At 56.1% G+C, this 18,160-nt stretch overlaps 1 protein-coding gene across 3 annotated transcripts in view; it reads left to right on the forward strand.

Annotated features, from left to right (window-relative positions):
* Positions 1 to 18,160, forward strand: part of ubap2a (ubiquitin associated protein 2a) — a 32,458-nt gene that overhangs the window by 9,491 nt on the left and 4,807 nt on the right. Inside the window, exons 10-24 of one of the 3 annotated variants that reach the window (XM_072459556.1) lie at positions 19 to 229; positions 318 to 570; positions 2,480 to 2,676; positions 3,800 to 4,384; positions 4,459 to 4,486; positions 4,553 to 4,646; positions 5,391 to 5,424; positions 7,248 to 7,545; positions 7,776 to 7,861; positions 8,027 to 8,077; positions 9,262 to 9,343; positions 9,420 to 9,785; positions 12,759 to 12,845; positions 12,916 to 12,968; positions 15,109 to 15,237. In XM_072459556.1, coding sequence (XP_072315657.1) covers positions 19 to 229; positions 318 to 570; positions 2,480 to 2,676; positions 3,800 to 4,384; positions 4,459 to 4,486; positions 4,553 to 4,646; positions 5,391 to 5,424; positions 7,248 to 7,545; positions 7,776 to 7,861; positions 8,027 to 8,077; positions 9,262 to 9,343; positions 9,420 to 9,785; positions 12,759 to 12,845; positions 12,916 to 12,968; positions 15,109 to 15,237 — 2,554 coding nt within the window. The remainder of the gene's footprint in view (positions 1 to 18; positions 230 to 317; positions 571 to 2,479; positions 2,677 to 3,799; positions 4,385 to 4,458; positions 4,487 to 4,552; positions 4,647 to 5,390; positions 5,425 to 7,247; positions 7,546 to 7,775; positions 7,862 to 8,026; positions 8,078 to 9,261; positions 9,344 to 9,419; positions 9,786 to 12,758; positions 12,846 to 12,915; positions 12,969 to 15,108; positions 15,238 to 18,160) is intronic. The other 2 variants (XM_072459557.1, XM_072459558.1) reach the window with 2 other exon arrangements.

Raw genomic sequence — 18,160 nt, forward strand, 5'->3', positions numbered from 1 at the left:
CTTCTCTCTCCTCATCAGTCTGGACCCTGACCCTTCCTCCACCTCCACCTCCACCTCCACCTCCTCCTCTCAGAGTTTAGTCGTCACAAACTCGCTCCACCAGAACTTCCCGCGTCTGGGCCAGAACCACCAGAACCTCCAGAACCACCAAACTGAGCCTCAAACTGACCACACCCAGGTCCAGCCCCTCACTCACCCTGGAAGAACCAGCTACGCACACGCTGCTCTGGTAAGGACTAAACCGTGACTAAACCGTGACTAAACCGGGTCTAAACCGGGTCTAAACCGGGTCTAAAGTCTTCTCGTTCCTCTCTCAGTCGTCGGTCTTGGGCTCTGGCTTTGGAGACCTGCTCGGATCTAAAAGACTCCAGTCCAGTGCTGGAGCTCAGATCCTGGAGCAGCTCAAAGGTCCAGGCCTGGGTCAGCTCCCCTCGGCCCCGATGCTGGCCACCGGCCCCGGTCAGATGAGGGGCTCCAGCGGGCCTCAGACCCAGGGAGAAGGCTCTTCTCTGCCCCCCTCGTCCTGGGACATGAAGTCAAACTGCAGCGTCCTCTCGTCACCTTTCAACCGTGAGTTTCAAAATGCAAAATCTGTCTGTGTTTCTACTCCGCCTCCTGAGACTCTGCTCCGCCTCCTGAGACTCTGCTCCGCCTCCTGAGACTCTGCTCCGCCTCCTGAGACTCTGCTCCGCCTCCTGAGACTCTGCTCCGCCTACTGAGACTCTGACGTCACAAACTGAAATCATCTTTCCTTCATAAATCTGACACTTTTTACTCCTGAAGTCGATCTGAGCAAGTCACAAAAAGATGTTTAGTCATTCCAGTGTGTGTGAGGGGTGTGACTAAAGCTGGTGTGTGTGAGGGGCGTGGCTAAAACTGGTGTGTGTGAGGGGCGTGGCTAAAACTGGTGTGTGTGAGGGGTATGGCTAAAGCTGGTGTGTGTGAGGGGTGTGGCTAAAGCTGGTGTGTGTGAGGGGCGTGGCTAAAGCTGGTGTATGTGAGGGGTATGGCTAAAGCTGGTGTGTGTGAGGGGCGTGGCTAAAGCTGGTGTGTGTGAGGGGTGTGGCTAAAGCTGGTGTGTGTGAGGGGTGTGGCTAAAGCTGGTGTGTGTGAGGGGCGTGGCTAAAACTGGTGTGTGTGAGGGGCGTGGCTAAAGCTGGTGTATGTGAGGGGTGTGGCTAAAGCTGGTGTATGTGAGGGGTGTGGCTAAAGCTGGTGTGTGTGAGGGGCGTGGCTAAAGCTGGTGTGTGTGAGGGGCGTGGCTAAAGCTGGTGTATGTGAGGGGTGTGGCTAAAGCTGGTGTATGTGAGGGGTGTGGCTAAAGCTGGTGTGTGTGAGGGGCGTGGCTAAAACTGGTGTGTGAGGGGTGTGGCTAAAGCTGGTGTGTGTGAGGGGTGTGGCTAAAGCTGGTGTGTGTGAGGGGTGTGGCTAAAACTGGTGTGTGTGAGGGGCGTGGCTAAAGCTGGTGTGTGTGAGGGGCGTGGCTAAAGCTGGTGTGTGTGAGGGGCGTGGCTAAAGCTGGTGTGTGTGAGGGGCGTGACTAAAGCTGGTGTGTGTGAGGGGCGTGGCTAAAACTGGTGTGTGTGAGGGGCGTGGCTAAAGCTGGTGTGTGTGAGGGGCATGGCTAAAGCTGGTGTGTTTGAGGGGCGTGGCTAAAGCTGGTGTGTGAGGGGTGTGGCTAAAGCTGGTGTGTGTGAGGGGCGTGGCTAAAGCTGGTGTGTGTGAGGGGCGTGGCTAAAGCTGGTGTGTGTGAGGGGCGTGGCTAAAGCTGGTGTGTGTGAGGGGCGTGGCTAAAGCTAGTGTGTGTGAGGGGCGTGGCTAAAGCTAGTGTGTGTGAGGGGCGTGGCTAAAGCTAGTGTGTGTGAGGGGCGTGGCTAAAGCTGGTGTGTGTGAGGGGCGTGGCTAAAGCTAGTGTGTGTGTGTGAGGGGCGTGGCTAAAGCTAGTGTGTGTGTGTGAGGGGTGTGGCTAAAGCTAGTGTGTGTGTGTGAGGGGTGTGGCTAAAGCTAGTGTGTGTGTGTGAGGGGCGTGGCTAAAGCTAGTGTGTGTGTGTGAGGGGTGTGGCTAAAGCTAGTGTGTGTGTGTGAGGGGTGTGGCTAAAGCTAGTGTGTGTGTGTGTGAGGGGTGTGGCTAAAGCTAGTGTGTGTGTGTGAGGGGTGTGGCTAAAGCTAGTGTGTGTGTGTGAGGGGTGTGGCTAAAGCTAGTGTGTGTGTGTGAGGGGTGTGGCTAAAGCTAGTGTGTGTGTGTGAGGGGTGTGGCTAAAGCTAGTGTGTGTGTGTGTGAGGGGTGTGGCTAAAGCTAGTGTGTGTGTGTGTGAGGGGTGTGGCTAAAGCTAGTGTGTGTGTGTGAGGGGTGTGGCTAAAGCTAGTGTGTGTGTGAGGGGTGTGGCTAAAGCTAGTGTGTGTGTGTGTGAGGGGTGTGGCTAAAGCTAGCGTGAACAGGAACAGTTTTGCCTCATTTCTTTGACTTCTCATTTGAAAGGTTTGTCCTCTCAAGGTGAGTTTGTGCCTCCTGCGCCCTCTGCTGGCCTGTGTGGGCGGGTGCCTGCGCCCTCTGCTGGCCTGTGTGGGCGGGTGCAGACACAGAACACAGCGCCACCTGCAGGACCCGACGCTCAGGGCACCGCACCTCAAAACAGGACACAGCTCCGAGCTCTGAAGCGACGCACGCCACCCAAAGTAAGAGCTCCGGATCAGCCCTTTAAAGGTCCCATAACATGCAAAATGGACTTTTCAGAGCTTTTAACCTTCTTACATTGTTATTTGTGCTTCATTTATGTCCAGAGTTTTTTTTTTGATTGAGTCCCGCAGTGTTTAGCTTTAGTACAGACTATCTCCTTTCCTCCAATCTCCAATCACCCCTCACCCTCCCCTTCCCCCCTCTCCACCCGCCTCCCCCTCCCGCCTGCCGCCTCCAGCCCCCCTCCCCCCGGCTCCGCGCTGCTCGTGTCTCCCTACAAGCCCGGAGTTTTCCTGCTTCGATTTACGAGGAAACACGGCTCAAAGAGGCCCAAAACTTCATTAATGACATCGCACTCTTTACTATTATCACAATGGTGAAGGTTTATGTGGCAGTTGATGCAGCAACCGGGACAATAAACGGAGAGAAGTTCTGTCCGATACCGAAAAAACAGGAAATAAGAGCGCGATGGACATAAGACTGGCGCGGAGCTGCGCATCGCGGAGCTAACAGCTGTGGGGGACACACTACGTCACGGGTTGGGCGGGGCACACACGCTCTGAGACTACGTCACGGGTTGGGCGGGGCACACACGCGCTCTGAGACTACGTCACGGGTGGGCGGGGCACACACGCGCTCTGAGACTACGTCACGGGTGGGCGGGGCACACACACGCTCTGAGACTACGTCACGGGTGGGCGGGGCACACACACGCTCTGAGACTACGTCACGGGTTGGGCGGGGCACACACACGCTCTGAGACTACGTCACGGGTGGGCGGGGCACACACGCGCTCTGAGACTACGTCACGGGTGGGCGGGGCACACACGCGCTCTGAGACTACGTCACGGGTTGGGCGGGGGAGCCAGGTCGCTCTTCACAAGGGTGGGGGCGAATATCAAACCAAGCCGTTTGCATTTCCGGGTTGGTGAGGGGGTCCAAGGTCTGGGTGATATTTCTGAACTATTATGTTAAGGGTGTTGCACAACCCTTATTATTATCAATTATACACTTAGGATAGATTACGAAACGTGAAAAAAAGCATGTTATGGCACCTTTAAGGATCCACATTTTTTCCTGTGCTTTTCCCGTGTGTCTGTTAAACCCGGGTCTCGTCTTCAGATCCCGTCGTCGGCCGTGGAAATGCCGGCTTCTTCTGACATTCTGGGCTTAAACCTTCAGTTCGGAGCTTTGGACTTTGGTTCGGAGTCGGTTGTTTCTGATCTGGGGTCAGTGAGCTCAGGGTCCTCGTCTGTCCACTCCACGGCGCCCCCTGCTGTCCACTCCACGGCGCCCCCTGCTGTCCACTCCACGGCGCCCCCTGCTGTTTACTCCACGGCGCCCCCTGCTGTCCACTCCACGGCGCCCCCTGCTGTCCACTCCACGGCGCCCCCTGCTGTCCACTCCACGGCGCCCCCTGCTGTTTACTCCACGGCGCCCCCTGCTGTCCACTCCACGGCGCCCCCTGCTGTCCACTCCACGGCGCCCCCTGCTGTCCACTCCACGGCGCCCCCTGCTGTCCACTCCACGGCGCCCCCTGCTGTCCACTCCACGGCGCCCCCTGCTAACCACTCCACGGCGCCCCCTGCTGTGTACTCCACTCGCCCACCTGCAAACCCCGCCCCCTCTCCTCTCAACCTCCTCCCCTCCTTCTCAGTGGGAGGCGGCTTTAGCTTCACGCAGGCGGAGCCCTCTGTGTCGCTGGAGGTGAGGATCAGCACTAATATTTAACACTTTTTGGAATCTTGAATGAACTCTGATGTTCTGTGGTTCCTCTTCAGAACGGACGCCCCTCCGCAGCTCTGGACCGTAAGCTCCTCCCACCTTCTCCGTTTGAACGCGTGAACTCCGCCTTCACTCCTGTTTGTGTTTCAGCCTCGTCTTCATCGTCGTCTCAAAAACCAGAGTCTCTGTCTCTGAGCGTCTTCTCGCCGTCTGTGTGCCACACCCCAGCTCCGCCCACCTCCAGGTAAACGCCCCGCCTCCAGGTAAATGCCACGCCTCCAGGTAAACGCCACGCCTCCAGGTAAACACCATGCCTCCAGGTAAACGCCACGCCTCCAGGTAAACACCACGCCTCCAGGTAAACGCCACGCCTCCAGGTAAACACCACGCCTCCAGGTAAACGCCACGCCTCCAGGTAAACACCACGCCTCCAGGTAAACGCCACGCCTCCAGGTAAACACCACGCCTCCAGGTAAACGCCACGCCTCCAGGTAAACACCACGCCTCCAGGTAAACGCCACACCCTCAGCTAAACGCTACGCCTCCAGTTAAACGCTCCGCCTCCAGGTAAATGCTCCGCCTTCAGGTAAACTCTCCGCCTCCAGGTAAAAACCCCGCCTCCAGATAAACGCCCCGCCTCCAGGCAGGTAAACTCTCTGCCTCCAGATAAACGCCCCGCCTCCAGGCAGGTAAACTCTCTGCCTCCAGGTAAACGCTCCACCTCCAGGTAAACGCCCCGCCTCCAGGTAAACGCCTCGCCTCCAGGTAAACGCCCCGCCTCCAGGTAAACGCTCCACCCCGGCTCCGCCCACCTCCAGGTAAACTCTTTGGGTCAGTTTGGGGGCGTTTCCCCTGATGCCATGTTTGAGTCACATGACGTATTTCATATGTTCGGAGACGGTAAAACGCAGTGTATTTTATGTTTGTAGTACCATTTCACACCAGCAGGAGGACCTTCTCGTCTTAAACATGTCCTCTGTCTCCTCAGTCTCTCGTCTGCGCTCGGATCCAGCTCACACGCAGTAAGTTTCCCGCACGCCTCTCGTATCATATTGACTTTCTATACTCTTGGCCTCGCGCCCGTGCCTAATCACACTCCGAGCGGCGTATCACGCCGTATTATACCTGGTATTTGGCCACACAAAATACAGGAAGACGGCCCTCTATCTAAAAGCCTGCTTCAGCCATTGCACATGATCTAGTTTTTATTGCTCTTTATGAATGGTTAGCACTAGATCATATAGGGAATCGGACCCTAACCCAAAGTTACTAAATCCAAGATGGCGGCGATCAAGACCGGTCCCGCTGTTACAGCTCAGGGAATAATGTTCTCTTGGGTCTGGGTTAACCCTAAACCTGTAGTAGTTAAAGGCGCAATGGACGATTTTTCGGCGATTTGAGAACACATGCAGAAGTGCACATGCCACTCCCCCGTGCACATGCCACTCCCCCGTGCTCATGCCACTCCCCCGTGCTCATGCCACTCCCCCGTGCTCATGCCACTCCCCCGTGCACATGCCACTCCCCCGTGCTCATGCCACTCCCCCGTGCACATGCCACTCCCCCGTGCTCATGCCACTCCCCCGTGCTCATGCCACTCCCCCGTGCACATGCCACTCCCCCGTGCTCATGCCACTCCCCCGTGCACATGCCACTCCCCCGTGCACATGCCACTCCCCCGTGCTCATGCCACTCCCCCTTGCACATGCCACTCCCCCGTGCACATGCCACTCCCCCGTGCTCATGCCACTCCCCCGTGCTCATGCCACTCCCCCGTGCTCATGCCACTCCCCCGTGCACATGCCACTCCCCCGTGCTCATGCCACTCCCCCGTGCTCATGCCACTCCCCCGTGCACATGCCACTCCCCCGTGCACATGCCACTCCCCCGTGCTCATGCCACTCCCCCGTGCACATGCCACTCCCGCGTGCACATGCCACTCCCCCGTGCTCATGCCACTCCCCCGTGCACATGCCACTCCCCCGTGCACATGCCACTCCCCCGTGCTCATGCCACTCCCCCGTGCACATGCCACTCCCCCGTGCACATGCCACTCCCCCGTGTGGACTGATACAACACACACGTGCGTTTGTTTATCAGCGCGACGGATCTCTCGTCTCCCGTAGATTTCCCTCTCTTCAGAGTCAGCTCGAACTGTCTTTCTCCGTGTTAATTTTGTCCCGTACACTGAGGGAAACTATATTATGATAGATCAATGCGCTTAGACACGCGGAACCGTGCTGCTCTCGGGGGACGAGCCGCACGCGGCTGCAGGTGAGCGGTAGGTGCGTTTTATGATTGATAAGTGGCAGGACTAATTGGCCGTCCACGCCACGAGGAAATAAGACTCAGATTTGGTCCAAAAAAATCGTCCATTCAACCTTTAAGAGACGAGGGGAAAAATGTAAATGTTTGCTCACCTGTTCATCTGATCCAGCCATTATAACTGAGGAAAGTTAGGTTTACTTCGTCTGGTTAAAACTAGTTTATGCCGTGGCTCTGTATCAGTGTAGCTAACATCCCAAAACAAACCAGACTGCATTCTATACATTTAAACCTCAAATTATATTTGGCTCCGTGTGGGAGTCAAACCCATGATTTCCTGCAGCCCAAGCCGTGTCTCTAACGGCAAGTGATTTGGGCCGCCATATTGGACTCCGGGATTCCATCCAGATTCGTCTATGAGCTAGTGCTAACCCTTTATGTATGTGTTTGGATCACTCTGAACAGTTAGCAGCCGCAGCTAGCATGCTCACAGCTAGCATGCTCACAGTTAGCATGCTCACAGCTAGCATGCTCACAGTTAGCATGCTCACAGTTAGCATGCTCACATGTGTCTCTGCAGTTCACCAGTGCAGACAGCGGCAGTTTGAGCTCTGTAGCGCCCTCCTCTGGCTCCTTCGCCTCAGCTCAGCCTCTGTCCTCGTGCCTGCACTGCTCCGCTCTCAGCAGTAGCACCCTGAGCACCCCGCCCTGCCCCGCCCACAGCTCGTCGACCTCCGGACTCCTCCCCCTCGGCTCGAGCCCCGCCCTCCAGGCCCACGCCAGCAGCTCCGCCTCAACGCTGCACCAGAACAGCAGCTCTCTGGGGCCGATCGCCAACGGAGCCGCCGCCCTCAGGACGCTGCTCTCCGCCCACACAGGTGAGTCATGGATCTCCATTAGCTCCGCCTTCAAAATGTTGTTGTAACGGATGACAAACTCTCCAAACATACAAATATTTCAGTCAAATATTTTAAATGCAACTGACGTGACCTGAACTGAGTGACAGGGTCTGAGTGACAGGGTCTGAGTGACAGGGTCTGAGTGACAGGGTCTGAGTGACAGAGTCTGGACAAGGTCTGAACTGAGTGACAGCTGCGGTTCGTTTCAGGCAAAGCTCCGACCCTGCCTCCAGGGGGCGCTCCTCTGCTGCAGAACCAGTATGTGATGGGTCCAGGAATGCTGCCGGCGTATCCTGTGAGTACCACCAACTGTTCGGGCGCAGTTGGGTGGGACCGGGGCGGGGCCTGGCCCAGGACCGGGGCGGGGCAGGGGCGGGGCAGGACCAGGGTGTGTAAAGGGACCAATCAGAGCAGGAGAAGTCTTCAGGCTTTAGTCTTGATAAACTTTTCTGTCCCTCAGCAGATGTTTGGCTACGAAGACGTCCAGATGCTTCAGTCCAGACTCCCCATGGTACGTCCTCCTCTGCACCAATAACACACGTGCCCCTCCCCCTCCTGTACCTGCCCCTCCCCCTCCTGTACCTGCCCCTCCCCTCCTGTACCTGCCCCTCCCCCTTTCGTACCTGCTCCTCCCCTCCTGTACCTGCCCCTCCTGTACCTGCCCCTCCCCCTCCCGTACCTGCCCCTCCTGTACCCGCCCCTCCCCCTCCTGTACCTGCCCCTCCCCCTCCTGTACCTGCCCCTCCCCCTCCTGTACCTGCCCCTCCCCCTCCCGTACCTGCCCCTCCTGTACCTGCCCCTCCCCCTCCTGTACCTGCCCCTCCCCCTCCCATACCTGCCCCTCCCCCTCCTGTACCTGCCCCTCCCCCTCCTGTACCTGCCCCTCCCCCTCCTGTACCTGCCCCTCCCCCTCCCGTACCTGCCCCTCCTGTACCTGCCCCTCCCCCTCCTGTACCTGCCCCTCCCCCTCCCGTACCTGCCCCTCCCCCTCCTGTACCTGCCCCTCCCCCTCCTGTACCTGCCCCTCCCCCTCCTGTACCTGCCCCTCCCCCTCCTGTACCTGCCTCTCCCCCTCCTGTACCTGCCTCTCCCCCTCCTGTACCCGCCCCTCCCCCTCCTGTACCCGCCCCTCCCCCTCCTGTACCCGCCCCTCCCCCTCCTGTACCTGCCCCTCCCCCTCCCGTTCCTGCCCCTCCCCCTCCTGTACTTGCCCCTCCCCCTCCTGTACCTGCCCCTCCTGTACCTGCCCCTCCCCTTCCTGTACCTGCCCCTCCCCCTCCTGTACCTCCTGTACCTGCCCCTCCCCCTCCTGTACCTGCCTCTCCCCCTCCTGTACCTGCCCCTCCCCCTCCTGTACCTGCCTCTCCCCCTCCTGTACCCGCCCCTCCCCCTCCTGTACCTGCCTCTCCCCCTCCTGTACCTGCCTCTCCCCCTCCTGTACCTGCCCCTCCTGTACCTGCCTCTCCCCCTCCTGTACCTGCCCCTCCCCCTCCTGTACCTGCCTCTCCCCCTCCTGTACCTGCCCCTCCCCCTCCTGTACCTGCCCCTCCCCCTCCTGTACCTGCCTCTCCCCCTCCTGTACCTGCCTCTCCCTGCCTCTCCCCCTCCTGTACCTGCCTCTCCCCCTCCTGTGACCCTGATCTTTGGTGGTTTCTTCTCACAGCAGCATATGTCTGATGTCTGTCTTCTCTTCAGCCTTCGTTGCAGGATTATTACGGACTGTCGTTTCCAAACGCAGCTCTGAGAGACGGACTGAGCAGCCACGCCTCGTACTCCGGTGAAACGTCTCCCTTGACGACCTGCTGAATGATGAGAGTGTGACAGAAGTGATAACGGCTAAACGTTTGTTTCAGGTGAGGTGAGTAAGTTTAGCCGGAGCGACTCCTCTTCTCTGGCGCCACCTACCAGTGTGCCAGCGGCAGCACAGCCTCAGAGCCAGAGCACTTCACAGGGAGCACCTCAGGGAGCCCCCCATGGAGCACCTCAGGGAGCCCCGCAGCAGCCCTTCCTCCCTGCAGGCTACAGTTACTCTGGCCTGCCCTATTTCCCCCAGGTTCCTCCCAACGCCGCCTTCCAGTACCCGTCTGCTGTGTTCGTGCCTCCAGGGGGCGCTAAGCAGAACCTGGGGCTGGGAGTGGGTGCTCTGAGTGCTCCCTCTAACACCTTTCCACCCCTGAGCCAGCAGCAGCAGAGCGCCTACCAGCACCACTTCAGCTCCGGTCAGTGCGTCCCATTGACCTAAACATGCTCAGAGTCTTCCAGAAGGTTCTGAGCAGGTGCTCAAGGAACTGTGTCTTTAGTATCTGTTTCCCAGAGGTTCCTCACACGGCTTCAGCCCCGTCACCCCCGTCACCTCCATCACCCCATCAACCCCGTCACCTCCATCACCCCCGTCACCTCCAACCCCGTCACCTCCGTCACCGCCCTCACCTCCATCACCCCCGTCACCTCCATCACCCCCGTCACCTCCATCAACTCCGTCACCCCCGTCACCTCCATCAACCCCGTCACCCCCATCAACCCCGTCACCTCCATCACCGCGGTCACCATCATCCCCGTCACCTCCATCACCCCCGTCACCTCCATCACCCCGTCACCTCCATCACCCCGTCACTTCCGTCACCCCCGTCACCTCCATCACCCCGTCACCTCCATCACCCCGTCACCTCCATCACCCCCTTCACCCCATCACCTCTGTCACCCCTATCACCCCTGTCACCTCCATCACCCCTGTCACCTCCATCACCCCCGTCACCTCCATCACCTCCATCACCCCTGTCACCTCCATCACCCCCGTCACCTCCATCACCCCCGTCACCTCCATCACCCACGTCACCTCCATCAGCCCCGTCACCTCCATCACTCACGTCACCTCCATCACCCCCGTCACCTCCATCACCCCCATCACCCCCGTCACCTCCATCACCCCTGTCACCTCCATCACCCCCGTCACCTCCATCACCCCCGTCACCTCCATCACCCACGTCACCTCCGTCACCCCCGTCACCTCCATCACCCCCGTCACCTCCATCACTCACGTCACCTCCATCACCCCCGTCACCTCCATCACCCCCATCACCCCCGTCACCTCCATCACCCCTGTCACCTCCATCACCCCTGTCACCTCCATCACCCCCGTCACCTCCATCACCACCCCTGTCACCTCCATCACCCCCGTCACCTCCATCACCCCCGTCACCTCCATCACCCCCGTCACCTCCATCACCCCCGTCACCTCCATCACCCCCATCATCACCTCCATCACCCCTGTCACCTCCATCACCCCCGTCACCTCCATCACCCCCGTCACCTCCATCACCCACGTCACCTCCATCACCCACGTCACCTCCATCAGCCCCGTCACCTCCATCACTCACGTCACCTCCATCACCCCCGTCACCTCCATCACCCCCGTCACCTCCATCACCACCCCTGTCACCTCCATCACCCCCGTCACCTCCATCACCCCCGTCACCTCCATCACCCCCGTCACCTCCATCACCCACGTCACCTCCATCACCCCCGTCACCTCCATCACTCACGTCACCTCCATCACCCCCATCACCCACGTCACCTCCACCACCCCGTCACCTCCATCACCCACGTCACCTCCATCACCCACGTCACCTCCATCACCCCCGTCACCTCCATCACCCCCGTCACCTCCATCACCCCCATCATCGTCACCTCCATCACCTCCATCACCCCCGTCACCTCCATCACCCCCGTCACCTCCATCACCCCCGTCACCTCCATCACCCCCATCATCGTCACCTCCATCACCTCCATCACCCCCGTCACCTCCATCACCCCCGTCACCTCCATCACCCCCATCATCACCTCCATCACCCCTGTCACCTCCATCACCCACGTCACCTCCATCACCCACGTCACCTCCATCAGCCCCGTCACCTCCATCACTCACGTCACCTCCATCACCCCCGTCACCTCCATCACCCCCGTCACCTCCATCACCCCTGTCACCTCCATCACCCCCATCACCCCCGTCACCTCCATCACCCACGTCACCTCCATCACCCACGTCACCTCCATCACCCCCGTCACCTCCATCACTCACGTCACCTCCATCACCCCCGTCACCTCCATCACCCCCATCACCCCCGTCACCTCCATCACCCCTGTCACCTCCATCACCCCTGTCACCTCCATCACCCCCATCATCACCCCTGTCACCTCCATCACCCCCGTCACCTCCATCACCCCCGTCACCTCCATCACCCACGTCACCTCCATCACCCACGTCACCTCCATCACCCCCGTCACCTCCATCACCTCCATCACCCCCGTCACCTCCATCACCCCCGTCACCTCCATCACCCCCATCATCGTCACCTCCATCACCTCCATCACCCCCGTCACCTCCATCACCCCCGTCACCTCCATCACCCCCGTCACCTCCATCACCCCCATCATCACCTCCATCACCCACGTCACCTCCATCACCCACGTCACCTCCATCAGCCCCGTCACCTCCATCACTCACGTCACCTCCATCACCCCCGTCACCTCCATCACCCCCGTCACCTCCATCACCCCTGTCACCTCCATCACCCCCATCACCCCCGTCACCTCCATCACCCACGTCACCTCCATCACCCACGTCACCTCCATCACCCCCGTCACCTCCATCACTCACGTCACCTCCATCACCCCCGTCACCTCCATCACCCCCATCACCCCCATCACCCCTGTCACCTCCATCACCCCTGTCACCTCCATCACCCCCGTCACCCCCATCATCACCCCTGTCACCTCCATCACCCACGTCACCTCCATCACCCACGTCACCTCCATCACCCCCGTCACCTCCATCACTCACGTCACCTCCATCACCCCCATCACCCACGTCACCTTCACCACCCCGTCACCTCCATCACCCACGTCACCTCCATCACCCACGTCACCTCCATCACCCCCGTCACCTCCATCACCCCCGTCACCTCCATCACCCCCATCATCGTCACCTCCATCACCCCCGTCACCTCCATCACCCCCGTCACCTCCATCACCCCCATCATCATCACCTCCATCACCTTTGGTCATGAGCTTTAATGATCCATGGCACAAGCGCTCGAGTTTCCCCTCGGGGGCGTGTCCCTTAGAGATAGGGGGAGGTGCTCAGAGTAGAGCCGCTGCTCCCTCTAAAGCTTCTGCTCCTCTTTGTGTTCCAGGTTATGAGGAGCTGAGCGCGGCGCCCTCTGCAGGCGACTATGGGAAAGGCTACGGCTCTCAGACTCAGAAGTCCTCTGGACCCAAAGGTCAGGCTCCGCCCCACGACCAGCTCTAATGCCCCGCCTCAAACTCGACCTAATCCCGCCTCTTTTTCAGGCCTGTCCTGTAATAACGGAGCGGCCGACATCAGCGTCTACAACAAGCCTCAGGTCCAACACGCTTAGACGTGCTTATACAGGCTTATACACGCTTATACACGCTTATACACGCTTATACAGGCTTATACAGGCTTATACAGGCCTATACACGCTTATACACGCTTAGACGTGCTTATACAGGCTTATACAGGCTTATACACGCTTATACACGCTTATACACGCTTATACACGCTTATACACGCTTATACACGCTTATACAGGCTTATACAGGCCTATACACGCTTATACACGCTTATACACGCTTATACAGGCTTATACACGCTTATACACGCTTATACAGGCTTATACACGCTTATACACGCTTATACACGCTTATACACGCTTATACAGGCTTATACAGGCTTATACAGACTTATACACGCTTATACAGACTTATACAGGCTTATACACGCTTATACACGCTTATACAGGCTTATACACGCTTATACAGGCTTATACAGACTTATACAGGCTTATACACGCTTATACAGGCTTATACAGGCTTATACACGCTTATACAGGCTTATACAGGCTTATACAGGCTTATACACGCTTATACAGGCTTATACAGACTTATACAAGCTTATACACGCTTATACAGGCTTATACAGGCTTATACAGGCTTATACAGGCTTATACAGGCTTATACACGCTTATACAGGCTTATACAGGCTTATACACGCCTATACACGCTTATACACGCTTATACAGGCTTATACAGGCTTATACACGCCTATACACGCTTATACACGCTTATACAGGCTTATACAGGCTTATACAGGCCTATACACGCTTATACACGCTTAGACGTGCTTATACAGGCTTATACAGGCTTATACAGGCTTATACACGCTTATACACGCTTATACAGGCTTATACAGGCTTATACAGGCTTATACACGCTTATACAGGCTTATACACGCTTATACACGCTTATACAGGCTTATACACGCTTATACAGGGTTATACACGCTTATACAGGCTTATACACGCTTATACAGGCTTATACACGCTTATACAGGCCTATACACGCTTATACACGCTTATATAGGCTTATATAGGCTTATACACGCTTATACAGGCTTATACAGGCTTATACAGGCTTATACACGCTTATACACGCTTATACAGGCTTATACAGGCTTATACACGCTTATACAGGCTTATACACGCTTATACACGCTTATATAGGCTTATACAGGCTTATACAGGCGTATACAGGCTTATACAGGCTTATACAGGCGTATACAGGCTTATACAGGCTTATACAGGCTTATACAGGCTTATACAGGCTTATACACGCTTATATAGGCTTATACACGCTTATACAGGCTTATACAGGCTTATACACGCTTATACACGCTTATATAGGCTTATACAGGCTTATACACGCTTATACAGGCTTATACACGCTTATACACGCTTATACACGCTTATACAGGCTTATACACGCTTATACACGCTTATACAGGCTTATACACGCTTATACAGGCTTATACACGCTTATACACGCTTATACAGGCTTATACAGGCTTATACACGCTTATACAGGCTTATACAGGCTTATACAGGCTTATACACGCTTATATAGGCTTATACAGGGTTATACACGCTTATACAGGCTTATACAGGCTTATACAGGCTTATACAGGCTTATACAGGCTTATACACGCTTATATAGGCTTATACAGGCTTATACAGACTTATACAGGCTTATACACGCTTATACAGGCTTATACACGCTTATACAGGCTTATACAGGCTTATACACGCTTATACACGCTTATACACGCTTATATAGGCTTATACAGACTTATACAGGCTTATACACGCTTATACAGGCTTATACAGGCTTATACACGCTGATATGCTATTTACATGTTTCACTGATACGCTTCAGGTCCTGACGTGTTCTAGGCCCAAACTAAAGTCAAAGATGCAAATACATGAATCAACATTTGAGGAAGAGTTATAGATATAGATATATAGATATAGATATATATATATATATATAGATATATATATATATATGATAACCTGTTGCAACACAGATTAAGTCCAGAAGTAAATAATAAAGAACAGATAAACACTCACATTTATTTTGTATTCTCTCATTTCTAAAGTTGCTGGTCTTTTTGTTCTTTCTCTTCAGGTGTTTGAGAAGCCGAGTTTCCACGCCCCCTTCAGTCTGCCCTCAGCGCCCCCTGGAGGATACGCCCCTGCACCGTTCCTCCACATTCTGCCTCATCAGCAGCTGCACCACCTGACTCCAGACGCACAGGTAACACAGACCAGCAGGTCTCTGTATATCATATACATATATATATATATATAGATATATAGATATATGATATATATATATGATATATATATATATATATATATATGATATATATATATATATATATGATATATATATATATATATATATATATATATATATATATATATATGATATATATATATATGATATATATATATATATGTATATATGAGATGTATTATATATGTATATATTATATATGTTATATACATATATATATGTTATATATATATATATAATATATACCATATATCATATATAATATATATATTGGTTAGGGTTATAATGGAGGTTAGGCCACAGTTCTTTTATTACTTGGTTTACGGATTTTTAAATTAAATATATTGAACAGGGCGAAATATAAATATAATTTCGGGCGACGCGCAGGAGCGTGTAACAGTGGATTTAGCGTGTTTTGCATCGGTAGAACAGACTCTTAGTCACGGCAAAATGCACAGGAGAAAAATGTGGTAAACGGGTTTAAAATGTGTGGCCGCACGCGTCTTCACGTGCTGTCCCGGGGCTTCACGTGCTGTCCCGGGGCTTCACGTGCTGTCCCGGGGCTTCACGTGCTGTCCCGGGGCTTCACGTGCTGTCCCGGGGCTTCACGTGCTGTCCCGGGGCTTCACGTGCTGTCCCGGGGCCGCGCGCGTCTTCACGTGCTGTCCCAGGGCCGCGCGCGTCTTCTCGTGCTGTCCCGGGGCCGCGCGCGTCTTCACATCCTGTCCCGGGGCCGCGCACGTCTTCACGTGCTGTCCCGGGGCCGCGCACGTCTTCTCGTGCTGTCCCAGGGCCGCGCGCGTCTTCACATGCTGTCCCGGGGCCGCGCGCGTCTTCTCGTGCTGTCCCGGGGCCGCGCGCGTCTTCACATGCTGTCCCGGGGCCGCGCGCGTCTTCACGTGCTCTCCCGGGGCCGCGCGCGTCTTCACGTGCTGTCCCGGGGCCGCGCGCGTCTTCTCGTGCTGTCCCAGGGCCGCGCGCGTCTTCTCGTGCTGTCCCAGGGCCGCGCGCGTCCTCACGTGCTGTCCCGGGGCCGCGCGCGTCTTCTCGTGCTGTCCCAGGGCCGCGTGCGTCTTCACATGCTGTCCCGGGGCCGCGCGCGTCTTCACGTGCTGTCCCAGGGCCGCGCGCGTCTTCACGTGCTGTCCCAGGGCCGCGCGCGTCTTCTCGTGCTGTCCCGGGGCCGCGCGCGTCTTCACATCCTGTCCCGGGGCCGCGCACGTCTTCACGTGCTGTCCCGGGGCCGCGCACGTCTTCTCGTGCTGTCCCAGGGCCGCGCGCGTCTTCACATGCTGTCCCGGGGCCGCGCGCGTCTTCTCGTGCTGTCCCGGGGCCGCGCGCGTCTTCACATGCTGTCCCGGGGCCGCGCGCGTCTTCACGTGCTCTCCCGGGGCCGCGCGCGTCTTCACGTGCTGTCCCGGGGCCGCGCGCGTCTTCTCGTGCTGTCCCAGGGCCGCGCGCGTCTTCTCGTGCTGTCCCAGGGCCGCGCGCGTCCTCACGTGCTGTCCCGGGGCCGCGCGCGTCTTCTCGTGCTGTCCCAGGGCCGCGTGCGTCTTCACATGCTGTCCCGGGGCCGCGCGCGTCTTCTCGTGCTGTCCCAGGGCCGCGCGCGTCTTCTCGTGCTGTCCCGGGGCCGCGCGCGTCTTCTCGTGCTGTCCCGGGGCCGCGCGCGTCTTCTCGTGCTGTCCCGGGGCCGCGCGCGTCTTCTCGTGCTGTCCCAGGGCCGCGCGCGTCTTCTCGTGCTGTCCCGGGGCCGCGCGCGTCTTCTCGTGCTGTCCCGGGGCCGCGTGCGTCTTCACATTCTGTCCTGGGCCGCGTCTGTCCCAGGATTTTGACGAAAAATTGCCTCACGCGCTGTTATCTTTTGACTTAATACTGTTTTTTATATTTCATTTAATGCTATTTAGCCTTGTCGGTGGAACTTAAGAAAAAACAAAAGTGTAATAATTTATTTTATTTATAAGTGCGGCAGATCCGTAAACCAAGTAATAAAATAACTGTGGCCTTATATATGATATAATATATTATAAGATAAGATATTCCTTTATTGTCCCACATGGGGAAATTTCATTGTTGCAACGCAGTAGATACAGAGGAAAAGAACAGATCACTTATAGGAAGTTTGAAAAACACTCTCAATAGAAGATCTTCTATAAACAAAAACTCCCATAGACAAAACCCAACAAGAGATGGAGGGGAAAATAATAAAGATAAAATAAATAAATGAATAAATACCATTGCATGTGATCACGACAGAATTGCACATGGTTAAGTCAGTATTGTGAGTGTTCAGGACTAACAGTGTTTGTTATAAAGTCTGACAGCAGCAGAAGGAAAGACTGTGAAACCTTTCACACAGCGAGGGTGGATCAGTCTCTGAAGCTGCTCTCCAGAGCGGACAGAGTGTCCTGCAGGGGACAGAGTGTCCTGCAGGGGACAGAGTGTCCTGCAGGGGACAGAGTGTCCTGCAGGGGGCGACACTCATGGTCCAGCATAGATGTGAGTTTAGCCAGGACCCTCCTGTCCCCCACCTCCTGCACCGAGTCCAGAGCACAGCCCAGGACGGAGCTTTGTCCAGCTTCTTCCTCTCCCTCTCTGTGATGCTGCTGCTCCAGCAGACCACACCTACAGGAGCTGATGCACCACAGAGGAGGAGAAGGTCTTCAGGAGCGGCCCTGTCAGGAGCGGCCCTGTCACTCCAAGACCTGAGTCTCCTCAGGCGGTAGAGCCCATTCTGGCTCTTCCTGTACAGTCTGTGTTATGAGTCCAGTCCAGTTTGTGGTTCAGATGAACACCAGGTCCTTGTATGAGTCACTCTCTTAATGTCCCGTCCCTGGATGTTCACTGGTGAGGGGGGCGTGGCCTCTGTGGAAGTCCACCA

Source organism: Eucyclogobius newberryi, unplaced genomic scaffold (assembly GCF_026437365.1).
Source record: "Eucyclogobius newberryi isolate DKJ021-1_F unplaced genomic scaffold, fEucNew1.0.hap1 SCAF_23, whole genome shotgun sequence".
NCBI lineage: Eukaryota > Metazoa > Chordata > Actinopteri > Gobiiformes > Gobiidae > Eucyclogobius > Eucyclogobius newberryi.